This window comes from Hypanus sabinus, chromosome 11 (assembly GCF_030144855.1).
Source record: "Hypanus sabinus isolate sHypSab1 chromosome 11, sHypSab1.hap1, whole genome shotgun sequence".
Lineage (NCBI taxonomy): Eukaryota > Metazoa > Chordata > Chondrichthyes > Myliobatiformes > Dasyatidae > Hypanus > Hypanus sabinus.
Genome location: NC_082716.1, coordinates 113,629 through 134,243, shown reverse-complemented (window position 1 = coordinate 134,243; position 20,615 = coordinate 113,629). Strand labels below are relative to the sequence as shown.

Here is a 20,615-nt window from a genome sequence, read left to right as displayed (position 1 = left end):
TTTTTAAAGTTAGCCAAACCTTATGGCTTTTCTGAAGGGGGTGAGGACTGTCTTTGGGAAACTCCCGGTCTCTTCCTGATATATTTCTCTCAGCCTCCTCCCATCTCTGCCTTCTCAATTCTTGCACTATTTCCCATGCGGAGCAGGATAATTCCTCAGCCAGGCTTTCCCTCGTTTTGGCCATGCTGACGGGCAACCCTCTGGCCTTCATGTCTGTAGTCGCCTCTTCCACCGTCTGGTACAACTGCATCCCGTTGTCATAACATACTCGGTTTAGCAGGGTACATAGTTTGAAATCTAATCTTATTTTGCTTTAGTACTCACTTTACTTCAGAGTATTCTTTGTGTTTCTGGAGGACCATGGGCAGGTAATCTTGGTCAAAATATATTAATTTATCCTCTAAAAACACACTCTTCATACCCCAGGCCTTTCGTAGAATCTCCGCCTTGGTGCTGTACCAAAGGAATTTTATTATTATTGAGTGTGGCTTTCTATCCTGGGTAGCTTTTGGGACGAGTGCGCAGTGGGCTCTTTCGACTTCCAGCTTCATAGCTGAGGGAAGATCCAGAGTGTCCCACAGTAACTTTCTGACAAACTCCGTCATAGACGAGCCCTCCGCTCCTTCACGAACGTTGTAGATTCTGATATTTTTCCACCGTGATCTTCCCTCCAGGTCAAGCAGTTTACCTTCTTGGTAATGTAATATTTTTATTGTCTTACTCAGTATCCCGTTCCACATTTTGAACGCGATCTTCCACCTTCTCAATTCGAGTCTATGTCTCCGCTATTTTTTGATTGACGTTGGCGAGCTCTGACTTAATATCACGCAGCTCCTGCTTTATATCTTTCTGGACCTCCATTATTTCTTTCAGGATTTCGAAGATATTCACTGCTTTGCCTGAATGAGGCCCAGCGTCCACCTCGCTAGCACGCAGTCGGGTAGGAGAGCCGCTCACTGCACTCCTCTCAGACGCAGGCTCCGCAGTGACGCTTTTTTTATTTTCATTCCTTTTCCCTATTCTTGCCCCTCTTTTCAGTTCAAATATTTTTCGAAAAATATATTTCATGGGTTAACGGGGCTTAATACGTGTTTTTCCGGAGGAGCTAGTAACTTAAGCTGCCATCTCGACGATGACGTCACCAGAAAAAGGCACCTCCTCTCATCCTTCTAAATTCTAGCGAGTACAGACCTAGCGCTATCAAAAGTTCCTCATATACCCCTTTCAGTCCCAGAATCATCCTTGTGAACCTCCTCTGAACCCTCTGCAATGATAGCACATCTCTTCTTAGATGAGGAGCCCAAAACTGTTCACAATACTCAAGGTGAGGCCTCACCAGTGCCTTATAAAGTCTCAGTGTCACATCACCTCCTCTTGTATTCTAGACCTCTTGAAATGAATGATGACATTCCATTTGCCTTCCTCACCACCGACGCTACCTGCAAGTTAACCTATCTGCACAAGGACCCTCATTTCTCTTTGCATCTCAGATTTTTGGATTTTCTCCCCATTTAGAAAATAGTCTGCAGATCTATTTCAACTACCAAAGTGCATGACCATGCATTTTCTAACATTGTACATCATTTGCCAATCTCTTGCCCATTCTCCTGACCTGTCCAAGACCTTCTGTAGCCTACCTGTTCCCTCAACACTACCTGTCCGAACCTTTGTACTATCAGCAAACTTGGTATCAAAACCATCTTTTCCATCATCTAAATCATTGATATATAACATAAAAAGAAGTGGTCCCAGCACAGACCCCTGTGGAACAGCACTAGTTACTGGCAGCCAGACAGACAAGGATCCTTTTCTTCCCACTCGCTGTCTCCTCCCAATCAGCCAATGTTTTAACCATGCAAATGCTTTAACTTTCCTGTAATATCATGGGCTCTTAACGTGGTAAGTAGCCTCTCGTCAAAGGCTTTCTGAAAGTCCAAGTATACAATATCCCTTTATCTACCCTATTTGTAATCTCCTCAAAGAATTCCAACAGGTTTGTCAGGCAAGATTTTCCCTTAAGGAAACCGTGCTGATTTTCTCCTATCTCGTCCTGTGTCACCAAGTACTCCATAACCTCAACCTTAACAATTCACTCCAAAATCTTTGCAACCACAGACAAACTGGTCTATAATTTCCTTTCTGCTGCCTTCTTCCTTTCTTAAAGAGTGGAGTGACATTTGCAGTTTTCCGATCTTCTGGCACCATGCCTCCAATAATTTTTGAAAGATCATTACTAATGCCTCCACATTATTAGCTGCTACCTCTTTCAGAACCTTATGGTACAGTTCATCATCTGGTCTGGGTGATTTATGTACCCTTAGGTCTTTCAGCTTTTAAAACACCTTCTCCCTTGTAGTAGTAACTGCATTTACCTCTCTTCCCTTGCACCCTTCAACATCTGGCACACTGTTTCTTCCACAGTGAAGATTTATGCAAAATACTCATTAATTCATCTGCCATTTCCTTGTCCCCTGTTATTATTTCTCTGGTCTCATTTTTGAGTGGTCCTAAATCCACTTTCATCTCTCTTTTATTTTTTACCTATTTGAAAAAGCTTTTACTATCTGCTTTGATATTGTTTATATTGTTTTCATATTTCGTCTTTTTCCTCCTAGTGATTTGCTCTCTGCAGCTTCCCAATCCTCTATCTTCCCACTAATTTTGCTTTGTTGTATGCCCTCTCTTTTGTTTTTACATAAGCTCTTGTCAGCCACATTTGTACTCTTTTGTCATTTCAGTATTTAACTCCCAATGCAGAACCTCATCACTCGTCCTACACATGTCATTGGTATCTACACAGACCACGACTCTGGCTATTCACCGTCCCACTTAAGAGTACTGAGGACTTGATAAAATGATATCCTGGACTCTGGCACCCAGGAGGCAACATAGCATGCAGGAATATCGTTCTTGACCAAAGAACCTTCTATCCCTTTCTCTAACTAACAAGTACCCCTATCACCAGAGCGTGCCTCTTCTTCCCCTTTCCCTTCTGAATCACAGAGGCATTCTTAGTGTCAGAGACCCAACCACTGATTTTCCTCTGTTAGGTCATTCCCATGCCCCCCTCCCCACCACCCCAGACAACATCCAAAGTGGTATACCTGTTGTTATAGACAATAGACAGGAGGTGCAGGAGTAGGCCATTCGGCCCTTCTAGCCAGCACCGCCATTCACTGTGATCATGGCTGATCATACACAATCAGTACCCCATTCCTGCCCTCTCCCCATATCTATGAGCTCTATCTAACTCTCTCTTGAATGCATCCAGAGACTTGGCCTCCAATGCCTTCTGGGGCAGAGCATTCCACATATCCACCACTCTCTGGGTGAAAAAGTTTTTCCACATCTCTGTTCTAAATGGCCTACCCCTTATTCTTAAACTGTGGCCTCTAGTTCTGGACTCATCCATCAGCAGGAACATGCTTCCTGCCTCCAGCGTGTCCAATCCCTTAATAATCTTATATGTTTCAATCAGATACATTGTTGAGGGGATTAGCCACAGTGGTAATCTGCACTGGCTCTTTAACCCTTCTCCCTTTTCTGACTTTCACCCAGTTTCCTGTGTCTTGCACCTTGGATGTAGCTACCACTCTATATGTCCTATTTATCGCCCCTTCAGTCCCCTATTTGATACAGAGTTCATCCAGTTTCAGCTCCAACTCCTAAACATGGTTTGATAGAAGCTGCAGCTTCTCACAGTTGCAGTGGTCAGCCATATTGGATGTTTCCCTGCCTTCCCACATCCTGCAAGAGTAGCATTGCTCTATTCTGCCTGACTCTACTGTCCTAGCTGAGCAGGTATAAAAAAGAGAAGAAAAAAAAACTTGAGCTTTCCTTTCCTTTGCTTTTTATGAATGCCTCTCTTCGAAGAAGCCTAGAAGAGCTGAAGCCTTAAGATCACCATTCTGACTATGTCCACTCAGATGACGGCCACTACGATGATACCCACTGCGCTTGCCCCTGCCTTCCTTTAATTTGCTCTTACTAATCAATCCTGAACGCTGATTGGCTGCTGGTCAAAGCTCTGTTAGGCTGCCGTGATCTGCTCCTGCCTTTAATCTTTGGGCAGTGAATCTGATCGAAGTCCCCTCCTCTCCAAATTTCTGATGTCTGGATTGGCCACTGGTCAAAGCTCTATACAAATAGATGCAGTATGTATGAGGAAGGACAAGCAGATGAGAACACAAAATTATAGTCAGTGGCGATGAGTTGAATTGTAACATGGGAGCAACAGCAAAAGAGTGATGAATACAGGACTGTAAGTGTTATATGTGAATGCACCCAGTATACAGATAGGGTAGATGATCATGTAGAGTCATGGCTGAAAGAAAATCATGATTGGGAGATTAACATCCAAGAATAAACTTTGTATTGAAAGAACAGGTAGGTAGATGGGGTGCGTGGCACTGCTGGTACAATATGACATCAAATCCTTAGAAAGAGATGATGTTGGATCAGAAGATGCAGAAAACTTGTGGGTAGAGTTAAGAGTCAAGGGGAAAAATACCCTGATGGGAATTACATACAGGCCTCCAATCAGTAGCCAGGATGTCAGGTACAAATTAAACAGGATATAGAAAACACGTATCAAATCAGCAATATTACAATAGACATGGGGGATTTCAATATGCAGGTAGATTGGGAAAATCAGGGTGGTGCTGGATCCCAAGGTAAAGAAATTTGCATATGAGAGCAGATACTGGGTTGAGCCCACAATGGGAAAGGTGATTATGGATTAGATTTTGTGCAATGAATTATATTTAGACAATAGACAATAGGTGCAGAAGTAGACCATTTGGCCCTTCGAGCCTGCATGATTTTGCGATCATGGCTGATCAACTACTATCAATACCTGGTTCCTGCCTTGTCCCCATATCCCTTGATTCCCTTATCCATAAGATACCTACCTAGCTCCTTCCTGAAAGCATCCAGAGAATTGGCCCCCACTACCTTCCGAGGCAGTGCATTCCAGACCCCCACAACTCTCTGGGAGAAGAAGTTTTTCCTTAACTCTGTCCTAAATGACCTACCCGTTATTCTCAAACCATGCCCTCTGGTACTGAACTCTCCCAGCATCTGGAACATATTTCCTGCTTCTATCTTGTCCAATCCCTTAATAATCTTATATGTTTCAATCAGATCCCCTCTCAATCTCCTTAATTCCAGCGTGTACATGCCCAGTCTCTCTAACTTCTCTGCGTAAGACAGTCCAGACATCCCAGGAATTAACCTCGTGAATCTACGCTGCACTTCCTCTACAGCCAGAACGTCATTCCTTAACCCTGGAGACCAAAACTGTACACAATACTCCAGGTGTGGTCTCACCAGGGCTCTGTACAAATGCAAGAGGATTTCCTTGTTCTTGTTCTCAATTCCCTTTGTAATAAAGGCCAACATTCCATTAGCCTTCTTCACTGCCTGCTGCACTTGCTCATTCACCTTCAGTGACTGATGAACAAGGACTCCTAGATCTCTTTGTATTTCTCCCTTACCTAACTCTACACCGCTCAGATAATAATCTGCCTTCCTGTTCTTACTCCCAAAGTAGATAACCTCACACTTATTCACACTAAACGTCATCTGCCAAGTATCTGCCCATTCACCCAGCCTATCCAAGTCACCCTGAATTCTCCTAACATCCTCATCACATGTCACACTGCCACCCAGCTTAGTATCATCAGCAAATTTGCTGATGTTATTCTCAATGCCTTCATCTAAATTGTTGACGTAAATTGTAAACAGCTGTGGTCCCAATACCGAACCCTGTGGCACCCCACTAGTCACCACCTGCCATTCCGAGAAACACCCATTCACCACTACCCTTTGCTTTCTATCTGCCAACCAGTTTTCTATCCATGTCAATGTCTTCCCCCCGATGCCCTGAGCTTTGATTTTACCCACCAATCTCCTATGTGGGACCTTATCAAATGCCTTCTGAAAATTTGATGAGGAAGCTTAAGGTAAAGGAACCGTGGCTGACAAGAGATGTCAAAGACAGCATAAAAGCAAATGAGAGAGCATAAAGTGGGCAAAAATAAGTGGGAAATGTTGGTATGCATTTTAATATTATTGGCTAGCTTACCTTCATATTTAAAAACCAACAAAATTTAAAAAGCCATAAGGAGAGACAAGATGAAATATGAAGGTAAGCTAGCAAGTAATATTAAGAAGGATACCAAAAGTTTTTTGCAGATATGTGAAGAGTAAAAGAGAGAGGAGAGTGGATATCGGACCACTGGATAATGACACTGAGAACAAAGAAATGGTGATAAATGTAATAAGTGCTTTGCTTCAGTCTTCACAGTGACACTAGCAGTATGACAGAAATTTAGAAATATAGAGACATAGAAAACCTACAGCACAATACAGGCCCTTCGGCCCACAAAGCTGTGCCGAACATATCCTTACCTTCGAACTACCTAGACTTACTCATAGCCCTCTATTTTTCTGAGCTCCATGTACCTATCCAGGAGTCTATTAAAAGACCCTCATTTCCACCTCCACCACTGCCACCGGCAGCACATTTCACGCACACAGTACTCTCTGCATAAAAAAACTTACCCCTGACATCTCCTTTGTGCCTACTTCCAAGCACCTTAAAACTGTGTCCTCTCGTGCTAGCCATTTCAGCGCTGGGAAAAAGCCTCTGCTATCCACACAATCAAAGCCTCTCGTCATCTTATTCACCTCCATCAGGTCACCACTCATCCTCCGTTACTCCAAAGGAAAAAAGCTGAGTTCACTCAACCCATTCTCATAAGGCATGCTCCCCAATCCAGGCAACATCCTTATAAATCTCCTCTGCACCCTGCCTATGGTTTCCACATCCTTCCTATAGTGAGGCAACCAGAACTGAGCACAGTACTCCGAGTGGCAACTGACCAGGGTCCTATATAGATGCAATATAACCTCTTAAGTTCCTAAACTCAATCCCACGGTTGATGAAAGCCAATGCACCGCATGCTTTCTTAACCACAGAGTCAACCTGTGCAGCAACTTTGAGTGTCCTATGGACTCGGACCCCAAGATCCCTCTGATCCTTCACACTGCCAAGAGTCTTGCCATTAATACTATATTCTGTCATCATATTTGACCTACCAAAATGAATCACCTCACACTTATCTGGATTGAACTTAATATCTACATGCTCAAGCTTTTCAGTCCACTGTAAGTCATCCCTACAATCACCAAGATTCTCTTCCATAGTGAACACTGAAACAAAGTACTCATTGAGTACCTCTGCTATCTCCTCTGGTTCTATGCACACTTTTCCACTGTCACACTTGATTGGTCATATTCTCTCATGTCTTATCCTCTTGCTCTTCATTTATCTGGGTTGAACTCCATCTGCCACTTCTCAGCCCAGTTTAGCATCCTTTTGATGTCCCTCCTCTGACAGCCCTCCGCACTATCCACAACACCCCCAATCTTTGTGTCATCAGCAAATTTGAGAGTGTTAGGGTCAGAAAAGAGTGTCATTGCTATGACAAAGGAAAAGGTGCTTAGAAGCTGAAAGGTCTGAAAGTAGATAAGTCACTGGGTCCAGCTGGACTACAACCAGGGTTCCAAAAGAGGTGGCTGAAGAGGTTGTGGAGGCATTAGTAATGACATTTCAAGAATCAACACTTGACTGTGCAGCCAGATTCAAGGGGAACCTGATCATTAAATTTGCTGATGATACCACAATGGTTGGGCTCATCAGCAAAAATGATGAAACAATGTACAGGGAGGAGGTCAAACATCTAGAGAGCTGGTGCGGTGACAACAACTTGATGCTTAATGTCACCAAAACCAAGGAGATGATTATCGATTTCAGGCGGTCTCAGCCTGAGCACACACCCCTCATCATCAACGGCTCCACAGTGGAGAGAGTGGAAAACATCAAGTTCCTTGGGCTGCAGATCTTGGACAATCTCACCTGGTCCAGGAACACCACAGGGATTGTGAAACGGGTCCAGCAGAGATTGCACTTTCTGAGGAAACTTAAACAAGCATCACTCCCCACTAACATCTTAACTACATTCTACAGAGGCATGGTTGAGAGTGTGCTGACCTTTTGCATCACAACCTGGTACTCCAGCTGCAGTGCTGCCAACAAAAAAGCCTTGCAGAGGGTGGTTAGGGGAGCAGAGAAGGTTATTGGGGTCTCCCTACCTTCTGTCCAAGACCTCTTTCAGAGTTGATGCCTCCAGAAGACACGGTACATCATTAAAGACCCCTCACACCCTCTCCATGAACTGTTTGTTCTTCTGCCATCAGGCAAACGTTACAGGAGGATCAAAACAAAAACCACAAGGCTACTAAACAGCTTCCTCCCACAGGCAGTCAGACTGCTAAATATCTGCTCTACCTGACTGTGCTTTGGACACTTTTAACTTGCACTGGACACTTATAATTTGATTTTAACTGACATATGGCTGTTGTGTTTTACTATTTATTGTTGTGTTTACTATTTATTGTTGCATTTGTTATGTTACGATTGCATTTGCCCCTGGGAAACGCTGTCTCATTCTGCCCTGCAGAGCTGATGTGTGGTTGGAATGACAATAAAGGTTGGATCTCCAATCTTGAATCTTGAAGATTCTGGAATGGTTCTAAAGGACCAAAATTGTAGATGTCATTCTACTCTTTAAGAAGGAAGGGAGGCAGAAAAAAGGAAATTATAGGCTAGTTAGCCTAACTTCAGTGGTTGGGAAGATGTTGGAGTCCATTGTTAAGGATGGGTTTTCAGAGTACTTGGAGGCACATGATAAAATGGGCCAAAGTTAGCATGGTTTCCTTAATGTGAAGTTATACCTGACAAGGTGTTGCACTGGCATGATTGGCTGACTGGCAGGAGGTAAAGAGACACAATAAAGGGGGTCTTTTCTTTGACTACCAGTAACTAGTGGTGTTTTGCAGGAGTTGGTGTTGGATTGCTTCCTTTCACTCTAGATGTCACTTTATAAGTCTTTGAAGAACCGGGAAACAATTCAGTCATGAAGTGATTGTGTGAGCAGTGGGACACTGAGATCTGTTGCTGTTCCCTCCTGAGAGGGAGTAACCTGCCACTGATCGCTCCATTGATTCTCACTTTCTGGTCCAGGAACTCGTGGACTATTATGGCTACCACTCCTTGAAGGAAGGTTTCCGATGTCTGGATATTACCTTGCAGATTCCATATAAGACACCAGAGTGTCTCACCGGTAACAGAGCTGCCCAGGCAGCAAAGTCATGTGAGTACCACCTCTCTGCCTGCCCACTTATGGACCATCTGCCTCCTCAGTCAAATCTCATCCACTCGGTATCCAAACCACCATCTGTTATACTTGTGCGTGCTGCTAGACCTCCCCCTCAGCCAGTATTCTCTATAGTTCTAATCACCTCACTTACGATAGGATAGATTATCATTGGAGGCAGTCTCTGGTTTTACACAGACTGGGAGCAGTGTTGTGTGTGGTGGGCATCACAAAGAGAGGTACAGGCAGAAGGTGTTAGAGACAGGGAGGGTGTAGGGCCTTTACAATAGAAATAGAAGAGGATATAGGGGCTGGATAACGTTATAGGAGGCGTGGATGGGGTCATAGAGACATACAGAATAGAATCAGGCTGTTCAGTGCATTATTTTCCTGCCAACTATTAATGCACCTCTGCTCTGGTTAACAGCTCCAAAGCCAAAAGTGGTCAGTGTGGCTGTGGCTCAGTACGATTTCTCCGCCCGGGATATGAGAGAGTTGTCCCTGCAGGAAGGAGACGTGGTGATAATTCACAGCAAGACAGGACCCAATGGGTGGTGGCGTGGTTCAGTGAATGGGAGGGTAAGTCTGACTGCAGGTAACTGAACAGGATGGTGAGTCCAACTATAGGTGTCTTTGTCAATGGGAGAATGAGTCTGACTGTAGGTGACTGAATAAGAGGGTGTATCTTAGTGACTGGGTGAATGGGAAGGCATCTGACTCTAGGTGACTATGTGAATGGGTCGGTGTCTGACTATAGGTGACTGTGTGAATGGAAGAGCAAGTCTGACTGTAGGTGATATGAATGGAAAGATGAACCCGACTGTAAGTGACTGTGTGAATGGGAGGTCCAGTCTGACTGCAGATGACTGTGTGAATGGGAAGGTGAGTCCAACTGTAGATGACTGTGTGATCAGCAGGGCAAGACCAACTGTAGCTGACTGTGTGAACAGGAGGATGAGTTCAACTGTATGCATCCTGAACAAGCAGTAGAATGGACTGACGCTAGCTCCATGTGGATGTAGGGAGTCTGACTGTAGGCGAATGCGTGACTGAGACAACTGGGCAGATTGGATGGCTGACTCTGGTGACAGGTGAATGAACTCAGTCAGACCAGGCCAGCATGTGAGGAGTTCAACGATCAGTGATTGTCCATTGCCAGTGCAGTCTTGCTGCCTGACTGTATGGGGTTTCGTATGTGATTCTCAGTCTTGTTTCCAGATATTCTAACAGTTGTTTGCTTGCCTGCAGATTGGTTGGTTCCCCTCTACTTATGTGGAAGAGGATGAAGATTGCTTTCATTAGTCCAGAGGAGTAAAAGAAGATCTCTCCATGACAATCTTGTTACCAGAGTTTTGGGAAGCATCACTCTGTGGACCAGGATGTTGGACTGCTGGATAGGCTTGGTCTTCAGTCTGCTGAGAGGGGTGTGGGTGGGATGGGAAGGAAAATCTGAGTGGGCTTGAAGATGGCAACTGTAGAATGACTTCAAGAAGCCACTCAGAAAACAACCTCCCAGTGAACCTGTGTTGCCAGCTTTATCCTGGCCATTGCTACATGGATCCCGAGGACTGTCACCAGCTGCTGTCAATGTTGTCAGCTGATTTCATTGGCTGTGTCTAGTGGCTGGACATACAGGTCACTGCATTAGAGGCAAGCATGCGTGCAGTTCTGCCAGTGGGAACAATCTGTATGGTGGTGGTGAAAGCAAATATAATAGGAACATTTAAGAAGCTCTCAAATGGGCAGTTGATTGTGAAGAAAATGGAAGGATATGGATAATGTATAGCAGAGGGATTGATTTAATTACTTATTTAATTAGATTGAGTCTGTTCCTGTGTTATTCTCTTTTTATGTTTTATATCTTAATGCAACCACTCCAATGTTTTGTGCAACTGTTACATGATATCTTAACTCTTATAATACCTCAGCTGATGAAGGTAAGCATGACAAATGCCCTCTTCACCATCTTGTCTACCAGAGTTTTCAATTTCAGAGAATTTGAAATTACAATTTCAATTACATAGTACTCATACCCCAAGGTCTCTATGTCCTACAACACTCCCCAGTCCTACCCTGGAAGGACAGACATACACTGTGCATCATTTTGCACTTTTCTGATTTAAACTTCATCTGCTATTCCTTTGCCCAATTTCTCAATGAATAAATGTCATTTTGTAATGTTAGATGAGATAGCTTTTTAGAGCAGCTCATGGTTGAGGTCACTGGAAGATTGAACATCAGATTTTTGGAGAGGAGGGGACTTCAATCAGGTCCACTGACTGAGGATAAAAGGTCACAGCAGGGTTATGGAGCTTTGACCGGTGGTAATTGGGATTGATTAGTTAGAGCAAATTAAAGGAAGGCAGTGGAAAGCGCAGTGACCATCGTCTGAGTGGACATAGTCAGAGTGGTGATTTTGATGCTCCAGCGACAAGAGGCATCACTCAGAGAAAGCAAAGGAAAGAAAAGCTCAAGTCTTTTCATTCTCTATATATCTACTCAGCTAGAAAACAGTAGGAATGACAGATAGGGTGATAAAATGATCCTCTTGCTGGATGTGGGAAGGGAGGGAGACCTCAAGTGTCCTTGACCACTACAACTGCAAGAAGTGCATCCAGCTGTAGCTTTTAACAATCTGTGTTAAATTGGAGCTGGAACTGGATGAACTCTGGAACATTTGGGAGGCTGAAGAAGTGATAGATAGGACATAAAGGAGTTAGTTACACCCAAGGTGCAGGATACAGGAAACTGGGTCACAATCAGGAATGGAAAAGGAGTTAAGCAGCGAGTTCAGAGTATCCCTGTGGCTATCCCCTTCAACAACAGGTATATTGCTTTGGATACTGTCAGTGGGGATGACCTAACAGAGGAGAGTCACAGTGATCGGGTCTCTGGTGCTGAGTCTGTTTCTGAGACTCAGAAGGGAAGGGGGGGACAAGGGAAACTGTGGTGACAGGGGAATTAGGGAAGTTCTGTGGGCAAGAATGAGATTCCAGGATGGTATGTTGCCTCGCGGGGGCAAGTAGTTTTGAGGAAGTAGGCTTCAGAAGGACAGACAGATTAGGAGAATGTGCAAAGAAATGGCAAATGGAATATAGTGTCAGGAAGTGTATGGTCATGCATTTTGGTAAAAGAAATGAAAGGGATGACTATTTTGTATATGGAGAGAAAATACAAAAAAAAACAGAGGTGCAAAGGGACTTGGGAGTCCTTGTGCAGGATTCCCTTAAGGTTAATTTGCAGATTGAGTCTGCGATGAGGAGGGCAAATGCAACGTCAGCATTCTTTTGAATAGCACTAGAATATAAAAGCAAGGATGTAATGTTGAGACTTTATAAAGTACTGGTGAGGTCTCACTTGGGAGTATTGTGAGCAGTTTTGGGCCCCTTATCTTAAAAAGGATGTGCTGAAGCTGGAGAGGGTTTAAAGGAGGTTTGCGAAAGTGATTCCAGCATTGAATGGCTTGTCATATGAAGAGAATTTGATGGCTCTGGGACTGTATTCACTAGACTTCAGAAGAACGAGGAATGACCTCATTGAAACCTATCCAATAGAGAAATGCCTTGATAGACTGGATGTGGAGAAGATGTTTCATGAGAGAGTCTATGAGACTCTCGCATCATGAGAGAGTCTAAGATCAGAGGACACAGCCTCAGATTAGAGGGGCATCTTTCAGAACAGAGATGAGAGGAAATTTCTTCAGCCAGAGTGTGGTGAACCTGTGGAATTCTTTGCCACAGGCAGCAGTGGAGGCCAATTCTTTATGTACAGTATATTTATGGCAGAGGTTGATAGATTCTTGATAGGTCAGAGCATGAAGGGATATGGGGAGAAGGCAAGAGAATGGGGCTGAGAGGAAAATTGGATTAGCCATAATGAAATGACAGAGCAGACTCGATAGGCCAAATGGCCTAATTCTGTTCCTATATCTTAAGTCCTCATGGTCTTGTAGACAACCTTCTTCGCTGTCCACTGTACAAACAATTTTGGAGTTTTCTACAAACTTGCTAATTGTGCCACAAACATTCTTATTCAAATCCCTGCAATACATAATCAACAATTAGGACCCAGCACTGATCCCTGTAGAATAATGCTGGATACAGTTCTTCAGCTTGGAAACCAGCCTCACCACTATCACCCTGTCAATATTCTATCCAATTAAATAGCTTATCTTAGATCTCACATATTCTCACTTTCTTGTGCAGGCTACCATACAGGTTTTTACTAAAGTCCAAAAACATTTTGCTGCATTTTTAGGGATTGCTGCTGCCTCACAGCATCAGCGAAGCAGGTTAAGGTCAGGTTTCTGGTGCTGTTTATGCAGAAGTTCCATGTTCTCCCTGTGATCACGTGATGTGAAGTGAGGAAAGTGAAATATGAGAATATATGCTTGATGGTCAGTTTGTAGTTAGTGAACCAAAAAGCCTAATTTTGTGCTGTTTGATTCCATGACTTTGGTATGGCCCTGGTAAGAGAACAGAGAACATAGAATCATGGAAATCTACAGCACATTACAGGCCTATCAGCCCACAATATTGTGTCGACCATATAACTTACTCCTGAATCTGCCTAGAAACTGTCCATACCACATAGTCCTCTATTTTGCTAAGCTCCATGTAGCTAAGAGTCTCTTAATCTGCCAGGACATTGGCTGCAATCGTTCCAGCGGTATGCATTTTCAGCAAAAATGTAGTTGTTCCACTTGGAACAAAGTTAGGTTGAAGGTGAGCAAAGTTGGGTTTAATTTATATGGCCAGTTCCAGTTTATGGATTGTTCATGGATCAGGGAACACAAATTCCAAGTGTTGGGCTAATATCAAAAGGGACCAAGTCATTGTGATGCAGAAGTCACTGTTGTAAAATGTGTTGCTAGGCATGCTAACAAGATTTGGAAAGATAAATAATGAGAAATAATTTGTAAGGCTACGAAAGAAGAGTTGAGCTTTGTAATGAGTTGGCGTAATTATTTTCTATGCTACAATGATTTTGTGATTGTCCTTAAATATTAAATGGAGTATGATGCCTAGCCACATAGTGATGTATGAGTATTTCCACGTAATTGTTAATAAATAGAAACATGGAAACATAGAAATCCTACAGCACAATACAGGCTCTTCAAAGCTGTGCTGAACATTTCCTTACCTTTGAACTACCTAGACTTACTCATAGCCCTCTATTTTTCTGAGCTCCATGTACCTATCCAGGAGTCTATTAAAAGACCCTATCATTTCCACCTCCACCACCACCACTGGCAGCACATTTCACGTACTCAGCACTCTCTGCATAAAAAAACTTAACCCTGACAACTCCTCTGTACCTATTTCCAAGCACCTTAAAACTATGCCCTCTTATGCTAGCCATTTCATCCCTGCGAAAAAGCCTTTGACTATCCACGCGATCAATGCCTCTCATAATCTTGTACACCTCTATCAGGTCACCACTCATCCTCCGTCGCTCCAAGGAGAAAAGGCCAAGTTCACTCAACCTATACTCATAAGCCATGCTCCCCGATCCAGGCAACATCCTTGTCAATCTCCTCTGCACCCTTTCTATGGTTTCCACATCCTTCCTGTAGTGAGGCGACCAGAATTGAGCACAGTACTCCAAGTGGGGTCTGACCAGGGTCCTATATAACTGCAACATTACCTCTCAGCTCTTAAGCTCAATCCCACAATTGATGTAAGCCTTCTTAACCACAGAGTCAACCTGCGTATCAGCTTTGATTGTCCTATGGACTCAGACACCAACATCCCTCTGATCCTCCACACTGCCAAGAGTCTTACCATAAATGCTACATTCTGCCATCATATTTGACCTACCACCTCACACTTACCTGAGTTGAACTCCATCTGTCACTCCTAAGCCCAGTTTTGCATCCTGTCAATGTCCCACTGTAACCTCTGACAGACCTCCATACTATCTACAATACCCCCAACCTTGTGTCCTCAGCAAATTTACTAGCCCATCCCTGAGGCACACCACTGGTCACTGGCCTCCATTCAGAATATGACCCATCTACAACCACTCTTAGCCTTCTGGGTGCAAGCCATTCTGGATCCACAAAGCAATGTCCCCTTGGATCCCATTCCTCCTTACTTTCTCAATAAGCCTTGCATGGGGCACCTTATCAAATGCCTTGCTGAAATCCATATGCAATACATCTATGGCTCTACCATCATCAATCACATCCTCAAAAAATTCAATCAGGCTCGTAAGGCATTACACAAAGGCCTTTCACAAAGCCATGCTGTCTATTCCTAATCATGCCTCTCCAAATGTTCATAAAACCTGTCTCAGGATCTTCTCCATCAACTTACCAACCACTGAGGTAAGATTCACTGATCTATAATTTCCTGGGCTATCCCTATTCCCTTTCTTGAATAAGGGAACAATATCCACAACCCTCCAGTCCTCCAGAACCTCTCCCGTCCTCATTGATGATGCAAAGATTATCACTAGAGCCTCAGCAATCCCCTCCCTCACTTCCCACAGTAGCCTGGGGTACATCCTGTTTAGTCCTGGTGACATTTCTAACTTGATGCTTTCCAAGAGCTCCAGCACATCCTCTTCCTTTATATCTACATGCTGAAGCTTTTCAATCTGCTGCAAGTCATCCCTACAATCGCCAAGATCCTTTTCCTTAGTGAATACTGAAGCAAAGTATTTAAGTACCTCTGCAGTCTCCTCCAGTTCCATACACACTTTTCCACTGTCACACTTGATTAGCCCTATTCCCTCACGTCTTACAGAAACATAGAACATTACAGCAAAGAAACAGGCCTTATGGCCCTTCTTGGCTGTGCCGAACTATTTTTCTGCCTAGTCCCAGTGACCTGCACCTGGACCATATCTCTCCATACACCTCTCATCACTGTAACTGTCCAAGTTTTTCATATATGTTAAAAGTGAGCCTGCATTAACCACTTCATCTGGCGCTCATTCCACACTCCCACCACTTTCTGAGTGAACAAGCCCCCCGCTAATGTTCCCTTTAAACTTTCCCCCTTCACCCTTAATCCATGTCCTTTGGTTTTTTTTCTCCCCTAGACTCAGTGGAAAAAGCCTACTTGAATTCACTCTATCTATACCCATCATAATTTTATAGCCATATAACCATATAACAATCACAGCACGTTAACAGGCCATCTCGGCCCTCCTAGTCCGTGCCGAACTCTTAATCTCACCTAGTCCCACCTACCCGCACTCGGCCCATAGCCCTCCACTCCTTTCCTGTCCATATACCTATCCAATTTTACCTTAAATGACACAACTGAACTGGCCTCTACTACTTCTACAGGAAGTTCATTCCACACAGCTATTACTCTCTGATTAAAGAAATACCCCCTCGTGTTTCCCTTAAACTTCTGCCCCCTAACTCTCAAATCATGTCCTCTCGTTTGAATCTCCCCTACTCTCCATGGAAACAGCCTATTCACGTCAACTCTATCTATCCATCTCAAAATTTTAAATACCTCGATCAAATCCCCCCTCAACCTTCTACGCTCCAATGAATAGAGACCTAACTTGTTCAACCTTTCTCTGTAACTTAAGTGCTGAAACCCAGGTAACATCCTAGTAAATCGTCTCTGCACTCTCTCTAATTTATTGATATCTTTCCTATAATTCAGTGACCAGAACTGCACGCAATATTCCAAATTTGGCCTTACCAATGCATTGTACAATTTTAACATTACATCCCAACTTCTGTACTCAATGCTTTGATTTATAAAGGCCAGCGTTCTAAAAGCCTTCTTCACCACCCTATCTACATGAGACTCCACCTTCAGGGAACTATGCACTGTTATTCCTAGATCTCTCTGTTCCTCTGCATTCCTCAATTCCCTACCATTTACCCTGTATGTTCTATTTGGATTATTCCTGCCAAAATGTAGAACCTCACACTTCTCAGCATTAAACTCCATCTGCCAACATTTAGCCCATTCTTCTAACCGGCATAAATCTCCCTGCAAGCTTTGAAAACCCACCTCATTATCCACAACACCTCCTACCTTAGTATCATCGGCATACTTACTAATCCAATTTACTACCCCGTCATCCAGATCATTTATGTATATTACAACCAACATTGGGCCCAAAACAGATCCCTGAGGCACCCGCTAGTCACCAGCCTCCATCCCGATAAACAATTATCCACCACTACTCTCTGGCATCTCCCATCTAGCCACTGTTGAATCCATTTTATTACTCCAGCATTAATACCTAACGACTGAACCTTCTTAACTAACCTTCCATGTGGAACTTTGTCAAAGGCTTTGCTGAAGTCCATATAGACTACATCCACTGCCTTACCCTCGTCAACATTCATCATAACTTCTTCAAAAAATTCAATAAGGTTTGTCAAACATGACCTTCCACGCACAAATCCATGCTGGCTACTCCTAATCAGATCCTGTCTATCCAGATAATTATTAATACTATCTCTAAGAATACTTTCCATTAATTTACCCACCACTGATGTCAAACTGACAGGTCTATAATTGCTAGGCTTACTTCTAGAACCCTTTTTAAACAATTGAACCACATGAGCGATACGCCAATCCTCCGGCACAATCCCCGTTTCTAATGACATCTTAAAGATCTCCGTCAGAGCTCCTGCTATTTCTACACAAACTTCCCTCAAGGTCCTGGGGAATATCCTGTCAGGACCCAGAGATTTATCCACTTTTAAATTTCTTAAAAGCGCCAGTACTTCCACCTCTTTAATTGTCATAGGTTCCATAACTTCCTTATTTGTTTCCCACACCTTACACAATTCAATATCCTTCTCCTTAGTGAATACCGAAGAGAAGAAATCATTCAAAATCTCTCCCATCTCCCTCGGCTCCACACATAGCCGACCACTCTGATTCTCTAAGGGGCCAATTTTATCCCTCACTATCCTCTTGCTTTTAATATAACTGTAGAAGCCTTTCGGATTTACTTTCACCTTATTTGCCAAACCAACCTCGTATCTTCTTTTAGCTTTTCTAATCTCTTTCTTAAGATTCCTTTTACATTCTTTATATTCCTCGAGCAATTCCTTTACTCCATGCTGCCTATACCTGTTGTAGACATCCCTCTTTTTCTGAACCAAATTTCTAATATCCCTTGAAAACCATGGTGCTTTCAAACCTTTAACCTTTCCTTTCAACCTAACAGGAACATAAAGATTCTGTACCCTCATAATTTCACCCTTAAATGACCTCCATTTCTCTATTACATCCTTCCCATAAAACAACTTGACCCAATCCACTCTCTCTAAATCCCTTCGCATCTCCTCAAAGTTAGCCTTTCTCCAATCAAAAATCTCAACTCTAGGTCCTGTCCTGTCCTTCTCCATAATTATATTGAAACTAATGCTATTGTGATCACTGGACCCGAAGTGCTCCCCAACACATACATCTGTCAGCTGACCTATCACATTCCCTAACAGGAGATCCAACACTGCCCCATCTCTAGTCGGTACTTCTATGTATTGTTGCAAAAAACTATCCTGCACACATTTCACAAACTCTAAACCATCCAGCCCTTTTACAGAATGAGCTTCCCAGTCTACGTGTGGAAAATTAAAATCTCCCACAATCACCACCTTGTGTTTACTACAAATATCTGCTATCTCCTTACACATTTGCTCTTCCAACTCACGCTCCCCATTAGGTGGCCTATAATACACTCCTGTCAGTGTTACTACACCCTTCCCATTCCTCAATTCCACCCAAATAGTCTCCCTAGAGGAGCTCTCTAATCTATCCTTCCAAAGCACCGCCATAAGATTTTCTCGGACAAGCAATGCAACACTTCCTCCTCTGGCCTCTCCTACTCTATCACACCTGAAGCAGCTAAATCCAGGAATATTTAGTTGCCAATCACACCCTTCCTGCAACCATGTTTTACTAATAGCTACAACATCATAATTCCAGGTATCAATCCATGCTTTAAGCTCATCCACCTTTCTTACAATGCTCCTAGCATTAAAATAGATACATTTAAGATACTCTCCACCTCCTCCTCTCTTTTCATCCCTAATAATGCATTCAAATTTATTATCATTTTCTTTCTTCTCCCCTACATCTTCGGGCTGAGTGCATCCCTTCTCCATCACCTGCCTTTCCTCCCTCACACACTGTCTATTTACTTGCTCTACTGGTGAACTAACCTCCTCTCCCATAGTTTCCTCAAATTGATTCCCGCCCCCCCCCCCATCTCACTAGTTTAAAGTCTGCCCTGTAGCCCTAGCAAACCTCCCCGCTAGGATATTGGTCCCCCCAGGATTCAAGTGTAACCCGTCCTTCTTGAACAGGTCACGCCTGCCCCAGAAGAGGTCCCAATGATCCAGAAACTTGAATCCCTGCCCCCTGCTCCAATCCCACAGCCACGCATTCATCCTCCACCTAATTCTATTCCTACTCTCACTGTCGCATGGCACAGGCAGTAATCCCAAGATTACTGCCTTTGCGGTCCTTCTTCTTAACTGCCTTCCTATACTCTCGTTTCAGGACCTCTTCCCCTTTCCTACCTATGTCATTGGTACCTACATGTACCACGACCTCTGGCTCCTCACCCTCCCACTTCAGGATATCTTGGACACGATCAGAAACGTTCCGAACCCTGGCACCAGGGAGGCAAATTACCATCCGGGACTCCCAATCACCTCCACAGAACCACCTGTCTGAACCCCTGACTATCGAGTCCCCTATTACTATGGTCCTCTTTCTTCTATCCCTACCCTTCTGAGCTACAGGACCGTCCTCTGTGCTGGAGGCCCGGCCACTGTCACTTCCTCCAGGTAGGCTGTCCCCCCCAACAGTACTCAAACATGAGTACTTATTGTCAAGGGGTACAGCCGCTGGGGTACTCTCTAGTACCTGCCTCTTCCCCTTCCTGACCGTAACCCACCTATCTGCCTCCCGTGGCCCCGGAGTGACCACCTGCCTGTAACTCCTCTCTATCACCTCCTCACTCTCCCTGACCAGGCGAAGGTCATCGAGCTGCAGCTCCAGTTCCCTAACTCGGTCCCTCAGGAGCTGCAGTTTGGTGCACCTGGCGCAGATGTGGACGTCCTGAGGCTAGGAGACTCCAGGACCTCCCAAGTCCAACACCGAGAACAACAAGCTGCCCTCACACTCATACTTCCCGAAAAACTGAAAAATAACAAGAACTAAAAGATAAGCCTACTGTGCCCTCTTCTGCCTAAGCCCCCTGAGCCCAAGCCCATCACTCTGCTCCCGGCGCACTCCGCTGCCCGCAAACGAAGCTGCCCTCGACCTGCCTTTATATACCTTGATCAAATCTCTCCTCATTCTTCTACACACCAGGGAATAAAGTCCTAACCTATTGAACCTTTCTCTGTAACTCAGTTTCTCAAGTCCCGGCAACATCCTTGTAAACTTTCTC

At 44.0% G+C, this 20,615-nt stretch overlaps 1 protein-coding gene across 1 annotated transcript in view; it reads left to right on the top strand.

Moving 5' to 3' along the window:
* LOC132401643 (guanine nucleotide exchange factor VAV3) overlaps positions 1 to 14,245 on the top strand; it is a 451,830-nt gene extending 437,585 nt beyond the window's left edge. The window contains exons 25-27 of the mRNA XM_059983657.1: positions 9,089 to 9,218; positions 9,649 to 9,800; positions 10,470 to 14,245. Coding sequence (XP_059839640.1) covers positions 9,089 to 9,218; positions 9,649 to 9,800; positions 10,470 to 10,523 — 336 coding nt within the window. The 3' untranslated portion in view covers positions 10,524 to 14,245. The remainder of the gene's footprint in view (positions 1 to 9,088; positions 9,219 to 9,648; positions 9,801 to 10,469) is intronic.
* The last annotated feature ends 6,370 nt before the right edge of the window (positions 14,246 to 20,615 follow it).